This window comes from Mastigoproctus giganteus, chromosome 8 (genome assembly GCF_048544385.1).
Source record: "Mastigoproctus giganteus isolate SK-2022 chromosome 8, ASM4854438v1, whole genome shotgun sequence".
In the NCBI taxonomy this organism is placed as follows: domain Eukaryota; kingdom Metazoa; phylum Arthropoda; class Arachnida; order Uropygi; family Thelyphonidae; genus Mastigoproctus; species Mastigoproctus giganteus.
The window spans coordinates 190,209,015-190,227,657 of NC_143582.1; the positions used below are offsets into that span (position 1 = coordinate 190,209,015).

The following is an 18,643-nucleotide window of genomic DNA, read 5'->3' on the forward strand; positions in this document are numbered from 1 at the left end:
TAGGAGCATTAGCAACTAAGGCCATATTGCTCCGGGGATATGCAGTGGTCATTCCCTGACCTTTCTGCATCCTCCGTATTTGGTGGCTCACGGGCTTGAACCCCGGTCTAATCAAGAAGTCTTGATTAGTCACTACTGCTCCCTGCCCACCTGGCTACGGAGGCACTGGTGACACTGGAGCAACGATAAAAAAAACAGGAAACGGATTTGTGGTGCAAAACACGAGAAGCTTGAAACAAAACTTTTTGAGTGGTACCAACAAATGCATTCATCTAATTTTCCAATATTAGATCCGATTTTGCAAGAAAAGACAAATTATCTAGCTCAGTAACATGGAATTAGCAACTTCAAATGGCTGGCTCCAAACATTTTAAAACAGGGATAACTTTGTTTTGCGAAATGTTTGCGGCGAGTCTGGATTAGACGACAAAGAAAAGGCTATAGACTGGTTGTGTTCTGTACAGTCCATTCTTGAAAAATATGAGGCAAAGGATATTTCTAATCTTGACAAGACAGGTTTGTTTTATAATTTGCTGCCAAACCAAATATTTACTGTTCAAGGCAAGTCTTGTCATGGTAGAAAATTAAGTAAATAAAGACTCACTGATCTGTTATTCTGCAATTCAGATGGTAGTACAAAACTACGCCTACTTGTGATTGGTAAGTTTTCCAAACCAATATGTTTTAAAGACGTTAACCAACTTCCCTGTGATTATGAGGCCAATAGAAGTGCTTGGCTTGCAGTCAAAATTTTTCAGTGTTGGTTATCAAAAGTGGACAGAAGAATGGCTTCGGAAAAAAGAAACATTTTGATGATTGTAGATCGTTGTACAGCACATTCTGCCAAGACACTGAAGTTGACAAATATACGGCTGTTGCTTTTACCTCCCAATACCACAGTTTTATGTAGCCGCTGCATCAGGCATTATTACAACTTAGTTGATTTCAAAATCAAGATCGTTTTGAATATTTTCGTTATTCTTTTAATTGCGTTAATTTGAATTTTAATTGTTTTGAATTGATTTTGAATTGTGTTAAATTGATTATTTAATTATTTATATTTTACTTTAATGGACCGGTAAGTTGTCGATTTTTTCGTTTTTTCCGTTTTAATTTCTGGAGGGTATCATACGGAAGTGTTCCACGTACTATATTGAGGTAAACTCCTCTTATTAATTTACTAATATTATTATCAACGTAGAACATATTGAGTATTACAGCTCTGATTCATACTATCTAATCAGGCATTATTTATAACTCAAGAGAGCATATAGAGCCTGCCCAATAAGGTACTTCATCTGCAATGTAGGAGGGAACAATTTGCAGCCAAATTGGAATGCCTTGGATGCTATCCGTAATCTTGTTATTGCTTGGGACAGTATTACATCAAGCGTAAAAAATCAACTGCTTCAGAAAGCGTATTTTTGGAGAGAATATCATCAAAAAACATGGTCCAGCAGATGAATGTGATAGCAACTTTGAGGAATCTAAAGGAGCATATGAATTTTGTTGGTGAATTTGAAGAGTTTTTGAAGGTGGATGATGAAGTTGCAACACAGCAATGCCAACACCAGAAGAGCTGCTGAGCACCGAGCAAAACAATGATGGTTTTGTTACCAGCAAAAGTGAAGAAGCACACACATTGCCATCTAAAAAAGATGCCCAAAATGCATTTTTTTTTTTTTTTTTTTTTTATGAGAACCCCAAACACAAAAGGTATTAGAACCTATAGTACTTAGTACCGTGCTTGGGTTGGGGGTTGAGAAGACGAAAGAAGATATTTGTTGACATTGGACTTGAACTTCTGTAGATTGTAATTTTCAGGAAATACGTATGAAGGAAGGTTGTTCCAGAAAACGGCAGTTGAATGAATAAATGAGGAAGATGAAAAGTTGGTTCTGTGGGTTTGAAGTTGGACAGTAAATGGATGTTGGCTGGTGGCAGGACGTGTTCGGATTGTTTTGAAAGAGAGAGCGGGAATTATAGAAGCCAATTCAGAAGAACAGTGCCCATGGAAGTATCTGTAGAAGAGGCATGCAGCAGAAACAGTACGTATATGAGAAAGCAAGTGGAGAGACTCTGTTAGAGATGAATCATTAATTAACCTAACTGCCCTCTTCTGAATGGAATCAAGAAGCCTGAGAGAGGTTTTGGGGGCACCACCCCAGATGTGGGAACAATATTCCATGGCAGGGCAGATATGCGATTTATACAGAGTGAGCAGCTGTTTAGAAGAAAAGTAACGCTGAGAGCGAAAGAGAAAACCAAGTTTTTTAGATGCAGAGGAAGCAATATTTGTAATGTGCCAAGAGAGATTAGAAGTCAGGGTAATCCCCAAAAGAGATATCATTTTGCCTAGAAATCGGAGTGTCACTAAAGATAAGCATAGGAGCAGAAGAATCCTTTTTGCGAGATATAAGACAAGACTGAGTTTTAGAAGGTTTGAAATCAACTAAGTTGTCTTTGCCCCACTGGAGAATTACCTGAAGATCGGCATTTAAGGAATTGGTAGCAGATTTTCGAGAAGTTGAAGCTGATTGAGCAGGACAAGGTTTCTTAAAATGGAAAGTTGAATGCAATGTGCTATCATCGGCAAAACTATGGATAGGATTTCCAGTCAATGGAAGAAGGTCATTGATATACAAGAGGAAAAGAGTGGGGGAAAGAACTGAACCTTGGGGGACACCGGCATTAGTGGAGAAGTTAGAAGACAGAGAGCCATCTACCATCACCCTCAGTGAGCGATCACAGAGAAAACTGGATAACCAATTACTAAAAACAGTTGGCAAACCATAAGATGGAAGCTTGTTTAGAAGACCTTTATGCCAAACACGATCAAAAGCCTTTGAGATGTCAAGAGCAACTACTTGTGTTTCACCGAACCTTTCCATTGAATTTGTTTATAAATGGATGATATAAGCCAGAATATCACCAGTGGATCGACACTGACAGAATCCATACTGGCGATCGTTGATCAGACGGAAGGTTTCTAGGTAGTTTAAGAGTTGGCGGTTAATTAATTTCTGCATTACTTTAGAAAGAGTAGAAGTAATTGCAATGGGACGATAATTGGATGGGATGGATTTGTCACCCTTTTTAGGAACTGGCTGGATATGAGCAAATTTCCAAGCAGAAGGAAAAACACCTTTGGAATAAGAAAGTGAAAAAAGGCGGCAAAGAATAGGAGTAAGTTCAGGAGCACAGGTTTTGAGAACAAGTGGAGAAATACCATCAGGACCTGGAGCTTTCTTAGCATCAAGATTCATCAAAATCCTTCTGATATCCTTTTGACGGAAGACCACAGGAGGCATTGAATGGAGCGTGTTAGGAATGGTGGGAGGTGTTTTACCAAGATCATTAATACATGAGCTGGAAGAAAAATGGGATGCTAGCAGGTCAACTTTATCCTTGGCTGAAGTGACAACAGAACCATCTGGTTTGGACAGAGGTGGGAGCAGAGATGGGCAAAAGTTGCGGCCAATAGCTTTGGCAAGAGACCAGAATGCTCTGCTACCATTAGGGCAAGAAGCAAGTTTTCTACTCTTAGCCTGTTCAAACTCTAGTTTGGACTGATTAATAACTGCTTTACAATTGTTGCGAGCTTTGGTGTAGGCAGAAAATGAAACTGAAGAATTAGAAACAAGCCAATTACGATATGCAACATTCTTCTCTTGGACAGCCTTAGCACATTTATTGGAAAACCAAGGTTTAGATAAAGGACGAGATTTTAAAGTGGAGTGTGGGATAAAGGATTCCATTCCTGCAAGAATAATTTCACTGACAAGATTTGAGCAAACATTGACATCAGAATTTTTGAAACAGTAATCAGACCAAGGAAAAGAAGAAAAGAAGTCTCGCAGGTCATCCCATTTTGCATTCTTGTAATGCCATACAATACGAGGTTGGGAATAGCCATGAGATAAAGGTTCCATTGGAGAAGAGACAATCACCAAGTTGTGATCTGAAGTGCCTAAAGGACCTCTCACTTCGACCTTGTACTTAGAAGGGTTGTTTGTGAGAAAAAGATCAAGCGTATTGGCTGTATGATTAGGATTGTCCGGTATTCTTGTAGGTAAATGAACAATCTGTGCTAGGTCATTAGTAATTGCAAAAGCCTCAGCATCTCGACCTGCTGGGTCGGTGTGACTAGAAAATGGAAGCCAGCTGGAGTTGTGAACGTTAAAATCACCAAGGAAAATTACCTCACTGTTAGGAAAGTTGGACTGGAGAAAGTCAAGTTGCAAAGAGAGGAAGTCAAAGAGCTCCAAGTGATTAGTGGAGATGGGAGAACGGTAGAGACAACAGATGAATTTGACACAATGAGGTAGACAGATTTTAAGCCAGAGAAGATCAAAGAGAGGAGATTCCAAATTGCCAAGTCTCTGACAGGGAATATCAGAACGGACATATGCACAAGTACCACCTTTGAGGCGAAAGGAATCATACAGCAAATAATTTGGACATCTGAGATGAGAAGTAGTTGAATCAACTGATAACTGAGATTCAGTCAGAAAAAGTACATGGGGTTTGGAAGACTGGAAGTGGAAATGGACATCGTTGAGATTGGAATTAAGACCACGTATATTTGTGAAATGAATTAGGAAGTACTATCATTTGAGCATAACGGAGAATGTGTTGGCCTACAGTAATGTTGATAAAGAAACAGCTATTGCATTTGATAATGTCTGTGCTGTAGTTAAAAATGCATATAGGACAAAAACTATGCAAATAACATTGGATTCTTTCCAAATTAGATTAATTTATTAAAAAGTTAATGGTTTGTAAGTTTTGTTTTATATTAATATTGTAATTCTTTTCACTGTGATACTAAAGTATGTATCAAAATATATACTGTACAATATTTTCATTCCCGTTAATTGCTTTTCCCTTAGTCTATCTTACAAATAAAATAAAATCTTTAAAAATTGATTTCTTATTACTGTATTATTAGACAAGACATATTTTTTATTATTTTATTTTATTAATTTAAATTAATTTATTTTTTTATTTATTTTTGATATCATTTATTATTATTCTTAGATATATAGTATGTATCAAAAAAAAAAAAGTTAAAATTTTGACACTTTTGGTGGGGGGGGGCTCGTTATTACAGAACTTGAAAATTTAGGTCCCTTGAACTTTGTATTAACAAGATTCGACTGTAGTATTAAAGAAGATTTGGGCTGGGGGGGGGGGTGACTTAGTGTTATTGGCTGCTTTTATCATTTAATTCATTTAGCTGCAGAAAAAGTTTAAAGAGTTTCTAGCCAGTTCGGACAAAATTCTTGCAACTACATTATTTCTTGGAGAGAAGTGCTGAAAGAAAGGCTGCAGTGGTTTCATATCTTCACATAAAGAGGCTAAGAAAATATTAAAATATATAAGTATATGATATCTTTCACTCGGAAAAAGTTTGTTAAGATTAGTTGACAATTGGAAACCATTACTTGGGTTTTTTAAAGGAGGCGATTGCTTGAAACCTTTAGCTGTGTAAGTGTCTAAATTTACATCAGATTTCAAAGCAAATTATGAGTAAAATACACCAGAACCTAACCCCCTAAAACAGAAAGGCATAGGAAGACAGGAATAGATGGGAAGAAAGAGATCAGCTTCTTATCACATGTATAGTTTCAGAGGGGACGAATTTTTACTTTTACATCAATATGTAAGGAAGAACCAGTCCCTAATTTAAGTCATGGAGAACACTTGTTCATATTTCTTCTCTTCTAATTTGAATAAGGCATTCTGACTATTGTACCTATCTCCTTAGTGTAATAAAATTTGGTAAAGTGAACTTTCAATTATTCAAAAGAAACTTCATCTTCATAATTTAAAACACCTCTTAAATGTTCGAATTGCTAAGAGAATTATTTTCAAAATTTATACAACACAGTGTATAAATTTGTTTTTTTATACAGTGTATAAAATAACCCATTTGCTGTGTACATTTCCACTTCATTTAGATCCACAAAGAGGATTGATTTGGTAGTTGATGATGAAAAACCTGAAATTCATAAATACATTTGAAAAAAGAGAGAAAATCATTTTCTTTTCATCAGTTTGGAGTACAAAAAGTGAAATTCCAAAGAAAAATTCATAAAAGTGGCAGAATCTATGTTAAAAATCCAGTTTTTTCTTTATTTATTTATTTACAAAAAGTTATGAAATATGAGATGTGGCTGTGGTTGAAGTTCAGAAGAAATTCATAACTCTTTTGATGGATGATGTTTCAGCCATTGCCACATAAAATATAGTGGTCATACAAAATATGCTAGGTTAATTGGTATGTATGAAATGGATAGAATATCTAAAATTGTGTTGTCTATACTCAATAATGCAAAATGTCAGCATGGTTTCGTTCTTTTAAGAATGGAATTCAGATCATTTATGCATTTCTTAATCTTGTGCATCTGTGATATGTGCTATTTGTTAAATGCAGTAAGCCCAAGAGCTTGGTCAATCCAAATTTAGTTCCCTAATTTTTCCATTTTTCTTGTCAGATAGCTATAACTTTTGGCAATTATTTATTCATTTTACTTATAAACATCCACAGTATTGTAATGACTGTCCTTCTACATAATATAAAAAAAGACCTGGGCTTGAATCCTGACAGAAGGAATTTTTTTGACTTTTTAAGGAAGGGTCTTTGTCATGGTATGGCCAATTATTCAGGTGAAGGCTGTTAATTTCCTTAGTTGCCTTGGCTTCAAAACAGCTGACTATATATATAACTTGTATACTTTGCTCTCCCCCACTCCCACCTCTCTGTTATTATAATTAATCTAAAATGGGTCACATTGTTTGCATTGTATTTACCTCATATATATATATATATATAATCTGTGTGTGTGTGTATTACTTGCAGCCATCATCAAGGAGTCATTGATATCCTTTACCATGGTACCCAGTGTGCATCGTGTGGCATGCGGTTTAAGGAAGAGCAGATGGACCGTTATAGTCAACATCTTGATTGGCACTTTCGAGTTAACCGCAGAGAAAAGGATGGTGCAAAGAAAGCATTTTCGAGGAAGTGGTTTTATGATGTTGAGGTAAACAGTTTTTCTACATTTTTAATGGTGTTGATATTCTTATCACATTTATTCCTTCAAAAAATATAATTCTACTGCTGGCATTGTGATTATTAAATTTTTAATATGTATTTTCAACTGATGTTAATAATAGTGAACATTTTTTTTCAAACTGCACAATTATATTAGGTCGCTATTTCTTCATAATTAGTATTCCTCAGTCCATCTTCTATAAGTCTTCATAAAACTTCCAGTATCTACTTTATACGATCATATTCTCATTCATTATGTATTTTAATTATTTATAAGTAGACTTTGTTTTAGAATTCTCGTAATATTTACTTGGGACTTAAAATCTTCACCCCCCCCCCACCCTACAGTGTTTTTTAAACTTCTTTTATATGGAATGTGGAGCTCTTTTACCGTTCTAAATGTTCGGCAGAATCCTAGTACCATGAGAACAGTAATATGTTTACAGATTAAATAAAAAAATCAATGATAAAAATTTATTGAACATTTGTAGAACCTCTTGGATTCCTTTTTTCAGAACCAATGGGTTCTGCAGAACAGAACACCATTTGAAAACTACTGCTCTAAACATTTCCAAATCTTGGACATTATTTAATCTATATTAAAATATTAATATAACTCAGAATCCCGTATTACAGACTTATCCGACCTACTTTCACTATAATCTCATGGAACTCAGTTTGAAAACCTATGCTCTAAATGTGCTGGCTGGCGTATATGCTAAACCAGCAATGGGAAAGTTTATGCACATAAGGAACACAAACAAGAGTTATACATCTAAAATAAATGCAAATTTAAAAATAAAAAAAGTATGAGGGCTACCCAAAAGTAATGCACACTGTGCAGATGCTCCTCATTCATATATCTACATGACTGACATTTATAGGGTAAAAATTTTAAGTTTAACCTCAACATTAATGTGTTTTAAACAGAGGTCAAAGGTGAAACATGGTCATTGTGCCCTACTATTATGAGGGCATATTGAATACTTGTTTAGAGGCTTTTAAATATAGTTGGTGAGATTACAGTCTCAATCAAAGATCTGTTATCAGAACTAAAACATTACGTGACAAATTTATAAATTGTTGCAGGAAGTGTGTGGTGAGTCAGCAGTTGCTCATACCACACATTGGTCTCAAAGGTTTCATCAAGATCAGACCTGTGTTGAAGACAAGCAACACTCATTTCCATTTATTTGTACACACAATTATTTACAAATTATATACAAAACTTACAAAGAAGATATATATACAATTTTATATACATTAGCATTCTCATTATACATATATAAGATACTATATTATATTATATTGTGTGTGTGTGTGTGTGTGTGTGTTACCTGTATCGAGGGTGGCTCCTAGGTCTAAGCCTATCTCCACCTTGCACGTCTGTGTTGGTGCAGAAACTCTGCAAAGCTTTATGTATTAGTGTATGGTGTGTTGCTTGTGTCAGTCCACCTCGCCACCAGGGAGCAGCCAAGTGGCGAAGTGGACTGACACAAGTGACACACCATACACTCAGGTAGACCAAGAACATTTATAGACAACACATCATCAGTCATTATTACCACCATTTTGGAGGAAGACAGGCTTATGACGTGATGGCCAGTGAATCTGGAATACCAAAATCATCTATGCAGGTTCCATGATTTTGATTAATGTTGGAACCTGCCACAGCTATATGTGTTAAAGAGTCTGCTGTGTTCACATCCCATAATACACAAATTGCTCCAACAAATGGTTTTCATTGTTGTTACATTTGCATTGTTGTAACCTAAAATATACATATTCCTAATTGTCTCTTATAATGTTAAAATAATGGATGGCATTGCAAAGAGCATTAACTATTACTACCATTTATTCCAAAAAAGAGCTGAATGGTGAACACAGTACACCAACTTGCATACTCACTCATTTGACTTCTTTATGCACCTGCTCTCCAGGTTTAAAAAAATAAAAAATTAAAGAAGAAACAGAACCGTTGCTACTTACTTTGTTACTTGATTTGAGATTGGCATAAATGTCTTAATACAGTGTTTTGGGAAACTACTGATGAGATATCATGCAGTGCTGGTCCATACAACCAGTGCCAGGAAATGGTTACAATTAGTGCCTTTTAGAATCAAATTTCAAAGAACTGATTGAAATCAATAAAATACACAACATTATCACCGTTTATTAGAATCACATCTTCAGTTATAAGAATCAATTTTGAAAATGCCTCCATGATATTTTTCTAAAGCACATTTCTGGAGGTCACATTTCTAGAGGTTACAATCATAAAACAAAAACAATTTGCAGTTTTTGGTATATTGGGCTTTTTTGTTTGTACAATCTATAAACGGGAGTAAACTCCATCTTATTGCATTTGTGATAATACCAATAGCTGGAATTCTGTGTGTTTTTATGATGAAATGTGTTTCCCCTTCACTGAAATCTTCAATCATATAAAAGAACGTAAATAAATTTTCAGAATCTGCTCCTCATTCCTATATATAAACTTTGTGAACTTTTTACTCCATATCTCACTTGCGTGTGTCATGTTAGTTCCAATTTGTACATGCCGTGTGCTTTGTTATTGATTTGACACTTATCTTTTTTACTGTGTTTTAAATTTTATAACCCCTAAAAAATGTCAGTGAATAGAAAGAGAGTGCATTTGAGTTTAAAAGACGATTTTTCAACATGATACTGATCATGTTGTAAAGCCTGAAGACATGGATGAACAGGAGCTTAATGATTGGGTGGACATAGATGGTGATCTACAAACAAGTTACTACAGCTTTAACAGATGAAGATATTGCCCAGTTTGCTACTGATAATTTTGCCAAGGAAGGGGAAAATGAAGATGAATCGAAAGGAATTTCAGTTACAAAATGGCAAACTCGTGAAGCTATAGCTGTCCTGAGAAGAGCAGTTGGAAGAAACTGGTGCAAGTGAATATAGACCCATTATACAACATTGAAAAATCTATAAATAGGCTTTGCAGTGATAATTTAAAGCAATCTAAAATAAATGACTATTTTAAATTATAATCATATTACAAAGTATTATGTGTAACTAATATGTATATGTACATAAGTATAAATTTAATTTTATTTTGCCAACCTGTGAATAATATTCTTCCGATTTTCACATATCATTTAATTGGCAATGAATTTTGGTAAAAATGAAAATTTGCGCTTTATATCTTTATTTTTATAGCCTGTGTATAATATTAATTGGTTTTCACTTATTAGAATCACCATTTATTAGAATCAAAATTCAGTTTGCAAACGTGATCACTATAACCAGCGCTTACTGTATTTTGTTTTTAGATGGACTCCTGATTTCTCAGTGCAGTGTTAAACTATGAAATTATTGTTGAACACAGTGTTAAATATTAGTAGGGGAAAATGATGCAAGAAAGCAAGCTTATACAGCATCAGCCAAAAAACACTTCCCACTTGAGCTTAACCATTCCTCTAGTAGTTTGTCTTGTGCTTCCCTAAATTTATTTAAGCTTTTCACTTTCACAGCAACAGGTGGAAGCTTGTTCCCACAATCAACCACCTGCTGGCTAAAGGCTAACTTTTGTACATCTATTCTGCAACCATCCTTCCTCGATTTGAATTTATGCCCCCCTCATGTGTGTAATCTAAGCAAGCCCATCAGTGTTGAGCTTGCTCAATCCATTCATCTCAGCCTTAAACAACTCAATCAGATCACCTTGCAGGCGCCTAGTCTCCAGATGCTGCAGTTTGCAGAAGTGAAGCCTTTTGTAGTATGAGCACCTTTTTGTTAACCTCTCCAATCTTCTTGCCCTTCTCTGTACCTGTTCCAGCAGCTCTACATCCTTCCTAATTAGGTACAGGATATGACGGTTGAATTTGTGTTTAATTTTATATAGGTTAAAGCTGACCTATTCCATGAAATTCACTTTTTTCAATAAATATATTAAATATAATCAGTAGTTTGAGTTTCTCCCTTACTTTTTTTTTTTTTTTTTTTTTTAGGATTGGATACAGTTTGAAGAATTTGAAGATCTAGAAGAAAGAGGTAAGATATATTTCCTTGTACATAGACTGGTCTTAGTATTTCATGCAACATGTTATTTCATTTTAAAATAATAATTATTTAGCATTAGATTGCCAAATGATGCAAAGCTTCAAATGCCAACTTGTTCTGCATTGAAGGGGGGGGGGGGGGGGGGGGGGAAGGAAAGTGTTGTGTATATGTATGCAACATCAAGTTCAGTGATGAATGTGGATATTTCCTCATTTGCTAGAATCATGTAATAGTGTTAATCGTCATTCAACGGGGGGGGGGGGGAACTCTGCTGAATCATGTAATAGTGAAATCAGTTGGAATGAGAAATCTCTTGGGGCAAACTCTGCTGAATCATGTAATAGTGAAATCAGTTGGAATGAGAAATCTCTTGGGGCAAACTCTGCTGAATCATGTAATAGTGAAAGCAGTTGGAATGAGAAATCTAACATCACAATACATAAAGAAAGAAGAGTAGTTGCTTGTAGCACTGATCTTTGGGGCGGGGATGGTGGGAAACCCCTGGTGCCATCAGACAACTAACACACTTGCTCTTTGGGGCATGCTAACTGTGGATCCTTGTGTAAAGAGATATTTCAAAAATAGAAACTGAAAAATAGTTCATCATCATCACCAGCCATTTTAAATCCAGCAACTTTCCAGTTCCTTCTGTTTTGTGCAATGGCCATCCATTTACTACCCACTCTGCTGAATCATGTAATAGTGAAATCAGTTGGAATGAGAAATCTCTTGGGGCAAACTCTGCTGAATCATGTAATAGTGAAATCAGTTGGAATGAGAAATCTCTTGGGGCAAACTCTGCTGAATCATGTAATAGTGAAAGCAGTTGGAATGAGAAATCTAACATCACAATACATAAAGAAAGAAGAGTAGTTGCTTGTAGCACTGATCTTTGGGGCGGGGATGGTGGGAAACCCCTGGTGCCATCAGACAACTAACACACTTGCTCTTTGGGGCATGCTAACTGTGGATCCTTGTGTAAAGAGATATTTCAAAAATAGAAACTGAAAAATAGTTCATCATCATCACCAGCCATTTTAAATCCAGCAACTTTCCAGTTCCTTCTGTTTTGTGCAATGGCCATCCATTTACTACCCACAAACTCATGAATTTCATCTGTCCATCTCCGCTGTTGTCTTCCAGGTTTTCTTCTAGATCCTCTTGGGTACCATTCTTTTATTTTTTTAGCCCATCTGTCATGATGTCTTCGAGCTATGTGACCTGCCCAAGACCATTTTAGTTCTTTAGTTTTGATTAGAATGTCCTTTACTTGAGTTTGCTGTCTAATCCACGTGTTTCTCTTCTTATCTAACAGTCTGATTCCCAATATAATTCGTTCCATTCTTTGCTGTATAGTTCTCAGCTTCTCTTCCATTCTTTTGGTGAGTGGACAAGTTTCACTTCCATAAGTCATGGTGGGGAGTATACATTGGTTCATTATGTTACATTTCAGACAAATTGGGATATCGCTCCTCAGTATGTGACTATATTTCCTGAATGCTATCCATCCAAAATTTATTCTTCTCTTGACTTCCAGCCATTTATCATTGTTACAGCTTATGACTTGTCCTAGGTAAGTATATGAATCCACCTTTTCAATTTCTACTCCTTGAACAATTATATCCCTTTCTGTGGCATACATGTTCATCATTACTTTTGTTTTGGCCATATTCATCTTTAGTCCAAAGTCCTTACTAACTCTGCATAACTGATTAAGGTTTTCCTCTAATTCTTCGGGATCATGGCTTATGATCACAATGTCATTTGCAAATCGTAAATGGTTTAGGTACTCTCCATTCACATTGACTATTTTCTGCGACCAGTCCAAACCTTCTGAAAGATTTGTGAAGGGCAGCAGTAAACAACCTTGGAGATATTGTCTCCTTGTCAAACTCCTTTCTCAATTTTAAATTTGCTACTTTCTTTGTTTAGTCTAATAAAGGAGGTAGCATTCTCATATATTTTCTTCAAAATCATAATGTATGTTGAGTCTGTGCCTTGTCTTTCCAGTGTCTGAAACATTGCCTTATGCCGTGTGGAGTCAAATGCCTTTTCATAATCCAGAAATGCCAGGCATAATAGTGTTTTATATTCATTTGCTTTCTCCATTAGCTGTGATATAATGAACTTAAAAATATTTCAACAAACCCTAAAAATTTTACATTACATAGACGTGTGTTATCTTTACTAAATGGACATGTATCAAGGTTGATAGCATATGAGGCAGCATAGCATATGAGGCAGCTCATATGCTATTTCAAGACACCTGGTCAGCGTGAAGAGGCAAAGACCAAACCCTCCAGCATATGACAGCACGACAAAAATGGCCCTCAGTTCCCAGCAGCTTTCACTCCTTCTCTTACGGCAGCGAGAGGATCAGAGTGGAAGCAGAGGGTACTAAAAATCTCTGGGTGCGACCGGGCTGCCATGCACGGAAACTGAACTTGGCCTGTTATAACGTAAGATCACTCATCGGTGAAGACAGGATATTAGACCTGGAAAAGGAATTAGAAAATGTAAATTGGAATATCATCGGTTTGGCTGAAACAAGAAGAAGAAATGAATCACTTATAAGTGTATCAAGTGGAAATTGCTGTACACCAATGGAAACAGTGAAAAGAGTGAAGGTGGATTTGGATTTCTGGTCCATAAAGATTTAAAAAACAACATTTTGGAATTCAAAAGTACATCACCAAGGGTGTCAAGACTAATACTCAAGATTTCTAAGAGGTACAAGCTAAAGATTATAATGATTTATGCACCAACATCGAGCCATGATGATGAAGAGGTTGAAGAAATGTGCACCGAAATTGAGAGTCTTCTAGGTGAGCAGAAACCCACTACACTATTACTATGGGGGACTTCAATGCTAAGGTTGGAAAAAGACAAAACAGTGCAGAACTATAGGAAATTTTGGAATTAGTGAAAGAAATGAAAGAGGCAAAAGACTTGTGGAATTTGCGAATCTCAAGGATTGTCAGTAATGAACACTTTTTTTTTCAAGAAAAGGGTGAACAGAAAGTGTAGATGGAAGAGTCCAAATGGATTAACAACTAATGAAATCGACTTCATCCTCACTAACAGAAGATATACTGTGAATGATGTTACCGTCCTGAATAAGGTAAATGTTGGAAGTGATCACAGAATGGTAAGATGTACACTTGATATAGATGTAGCAAAGGAATGGAAAAAACTGACTCGAGTAAATAATACAAAGGTCTTTAAGATAAAATAAGAGGAGAAAAAGCAGTATGTACTGGAACTTAAGAACAAGTTTGAGCTTCTGCAGACTTCTCAGGACCAAGATATCGATGAGGAATATTAGAACTTTCTGAAAGAAAGTTGTAATATTCCTCATCGATATCTTGGTCCAAGAAACCTATAGGGAAAAAGAAATCCAAGGAAGAAAAAATTAGTCAAGAAACACTTGTTATGATAAACCGATGGTGAAAAATGAAGAGCAAGATAAACACTGACAAGGAAAAAATTGAGTATACTGAGTTATGCAAAGCCATTAGAAAGAGACTCAGAGAGGACATAAGAAGATTTAACACAAGAAAAGTAGAACAAGCATTAAGGGAAAACAAAGGATTTAAATCAGCAGCCATGAGCAGTAATAAAGAGCAGAAAGTCAAATGATACTGAAACTGAAGAATAGCGATGGTGTACTTATAAACAGCAGAGAAGACATAATTCAAATAGCAGAAGACTACTATAGAAAATTATAGAAGGAGCGAGGGAATGATGCCAGCAGTGGGGAAGATGGATTGCAAATTAGCAACACATATGACATACCCGATATTCTTCCTGATGAGGTAGAACATGCATTGAAGAAAATGAAGAATCAGAAAGCCCCGGGGGAAGATGAAGTTACTGTAGAGTTGTTAAAATTGGGAGGAAGAGACATGACACAAAAACTGGCAAGGCTCTTCACGAAGTGCATTAGAAAAGGTGTGATGTCTAAGCAGTGGAATAATGCAATCATAGTTTTGCTGCATAAGAAAGGAGATAAATCAGAAATTGGAAATTATAGACCAATTAGCTTGTTATCCCACATCTACAAGTTGTTCACAAGGGTTATTACTAACAGATTAGAAAGAATACTTGATGAGAATCAACCGAAAGAGCAAGCTGGCTTTAGGACAGGATTCTCAACTATGGATCACCTTCATGTAATATCACAGCTAATGGAGAAAGCAAATGAATATAAAACACCATTATGCCTGGCATTTGTGGATTATGAAAAGGCATTTGACTCCATACAGCATAAGGCAATGTTTCTGGCACTGGAAAGACAAGGCATAGATATCCCACATATTATGATTTTGAAGAAAATATATGAGAATGCTATCTCCTTTATTAGACTAGACAAAGACAGTAGGAAATTTAAAATCGAGAAAGGAGTTCGACAAGGAGACACAATATCTCCGAAGCTGTTTACTGCTGCCCTTGAGGAAGCTTTCAGAAGATTAGACTGATCGCAGAAAGGAGTCAGTGTGAACGGAGAGTACCTAAACCATTTATGATTTGCAGATGACATTGTGGTCATAAGCCATGATCCCAAAGAATTAGAGGAAAATCTTAATCAGTTATGCATAGTTAGTAAGGATTTTGGACTAAAGATGAATATGGCTAAAACAAAAGTAATGATGAACAAGTATGCCACAGAAAGGGAAAAAATGATTGAAGGAGCAGTAATCGAAAAGGTGGAGTCATATACTTATCTGGGACAAGTTATTAGCTGTAATAATGATAAATGGCTGGAAGTCAAGAGAAGAATAAATTTTGGATGGATAGCATTCAGGAAATATAGTCACATACTGAAGAGCAATATCCCAGTTTGTCTGAAACGTAAAATAATGAACCACTGTATACTCCCCTCCATGACTTATGGAAGTGAAACTTGGGCACTCACCAAAAGAATGGAAGAGAAGCTGAGAACTACACAGCGAAGAATGGAACGAATTATATTGGGAATCAGACTGTTAGATAAGAAGAGAAATACATGGATTAGGCAGCAAACTCAAGTAAAGGACATTCTTATCAAAACTAAAGAACTAAAATGGTCTTGGGCAGGACACATAGCTCGAAGACATGATGAGAGAAGGGCTAAAAAAATAAAAGAATGGTACCCAAGAGGAGCTAGAAGAAAACCTGGAAGACAAAGGCAGAGATGGGTAGATGAAATTCACGAGTTTGTGGGTGGTAAATGGATGGCCAGTGCTCAAAACAGAAGGAACTGGAAAGTTGTTGGAGAGGCCTTCATCCTGCAGTGAATTGAAAATGACTGATGATGATGATGATGAGGCAGCTCCTTTTGTTTTTTATTGGATTTGTATTTCCTTTTTTTGATTTGTATTTCCAAAAGTAATGGCAGAATGTTCTAGAAGTCATGAAGAATTTGTATGTATCATATCTGTAAATTTTTTAGACTGGTGTTTTGAAGGATGAAAAATCCTAGCTTCTGCTTGTTGTTCACTGGCCAGTTTGAATTTTCATTCCACAAAACAGTAAGATAAGCATAGAATATATGTGCAATATTTTCAAACACCATTATTTCAAACAGGCCGAAGTACATCTAGATAATCTGTGAAGGTTTGTTATTCTCCAACATGTGGATAGTGAATTGCATCTGTCAGCATAAGTGGTGGTCTGTGTGTTTGAATATAGAGCAAGCAGGTTAAGCACTATACTAATCCAATTTATGTAGAACAATTGAACTGCAACAGTTGTTGTAGTACATGAACTGAAATTTGGTGGCGTAATTTAAATTAAAAAAAATTTTTTTTTTCTCTACTCATTTTCTCTTTCTCGTGTCAATTACTCCCCATTACTTTACTGTTCTGTAGAACCACATCCAGTCATTGTTCTACACAGTTGTATTATGCCTATCTAAAGTTTGCATTACCTTCTTAGTGTTATTACTGTAGTAATGAAGAGGGCATTAAACAGTGTTTAATGCTGCTTCATTACTAAATTTCATTGTTACTTGAATGTATTGACAAACCAGGTAAAAAGCATGCAAATAAATTGTCAAGTTTTGACAATTTAATAAATAAAATCATAGTTCAATGCTTGGAAATTTTCTAAAACTTTAGGAAATTTCCAAATTTCCTTTTTATATTGCAAATAAGCTTTGAAATTAAAAGATAAGTAACAGAATACTAATTAAACCTGAATAGCTTTTTCAGATTTGTCATACAGACAAATTTGGTGGCATGCATGACATGAATACCATTTACTATCTGGGTGTGGTTTTTAAAAAAAAAATTATACATTTATTAATACAATATTAAAATAGTGTGCGTGAGTATTTAATCATTATTAGGGTTTAAGTATATATATATATATATATGTGGCATGAGAAGAACAATTAACTTGTGTGGCTCACCATCCGTACATACCAAGCTGAGTCACTTCTTTATCCAGGAAGGTCCAATGTACTATGAAAACAAGGGTGTTTGGATTCTTTTTGGAGGATAACACATTTTGGGCTAATTTCACATTTATGCCCAGCCAATATATATATATATATATATATATATATATATATATATATATACAAAGGATACTAGGAAAGTTTTGCAATACAGCTTTGTTTATTTAATTTTTTCAAAGTAATTTCCTCTACATTCAATACACCTCTCCATCCTCCGAAACCAATCTTTAAACCAGTTCTGCCAAGTTTCACTAGGGAGTAAAGCACACTCGTTGTCCCAAGCCCGTAGAAGGTCCTCATCACTGGAAAACCGCCTCCCTTTTAGCTTCATTTTCACATGCGGGAACAGTGCAAAGTTGCAGGGAGCAAGGTCTGGACTGTAGGGAGGGTGCTCGAGAAGTTTCAGTCCTGTCTTGGTCAAATATTCGGTGCAGGCTTTGGCGCGGTGAGCTGGAGCATTTTCGTGATGGAGGTACCAGGTGTCCATTCTTGACTTTGGCCGCAGGTTCTTTATAGATCCAATGACTTTAGGCAGGCATTGTTCAGTATACCACTTAGCTGTGACTGTCTTCTGCATGTCCAAAACGACACGTTCCACAATTCCACTCGATTTGAAAAATCGAGTGGAATTGTGGAACGTGTTTCTTCTTTACAGATCGGGATTTTCTGACAATTACGGGTGTGTCGTCATCATCAAAGACCCAAACTTTGTTTTGAGCCTTGGTCGGCAGCTCGTAATAGTGCAGCCAAGTCTCGTCACCTGTCACGATGTTGTTCACATACCGAGATTGTCCCTTATCAAAGTTTTTTCACATCTCCCGGCACCAAGTCACACATCGTGTCATCTGCTCTTCAGTCAGTTGATGCGGCACCCAGAGAGAACAAAGTTTCTTCACGTGCAAATGATCTTGCAGAATCGAACGAATTACTGGTGCATTTAGGCCCAAAGTATCCTCTATCTGTTGGTAGGTCACTCGCCTGTTTTCGTCAAGCATTTTCCTCACAGCAGTAACGTTTTCCTCCGTAACTGACGTTCGTGGCCTTCCCGGCCTCTCAGAATCCTCCAGAGTGAAATTTCCTCTTTGGAATTCTCTATACCA

At 36.2% G+C, this 18,643-nt stretch overlaps 1 protein-coding gene across 1 annotated transcript in view; it reads left to right on the forward strand.

The window, feature by feature from the left end:
* LOC150082099 (uncharacterized) overlaps positions 1 to 18,643 on the forward strand; it is a 365,646-nt gene that overhangs the window by 308,147 nt on the left and 38,856 nt on the right. Inside the window, exons 17-18 of the mRNA XM_090379102.1 lie at positions 6,866 to 7,049; positions 11,053 to 11,095. Coding sequence (XP_090235228.1) covers positions 6,866 to 7,049; positions 11,053 to 11,095 — 227 coding nt within the window. The remainder of the gene's footprint in view (positions 1 to 6,865; positions 7,050 to 11,052; positions 11,096 to 18,643) is intronic.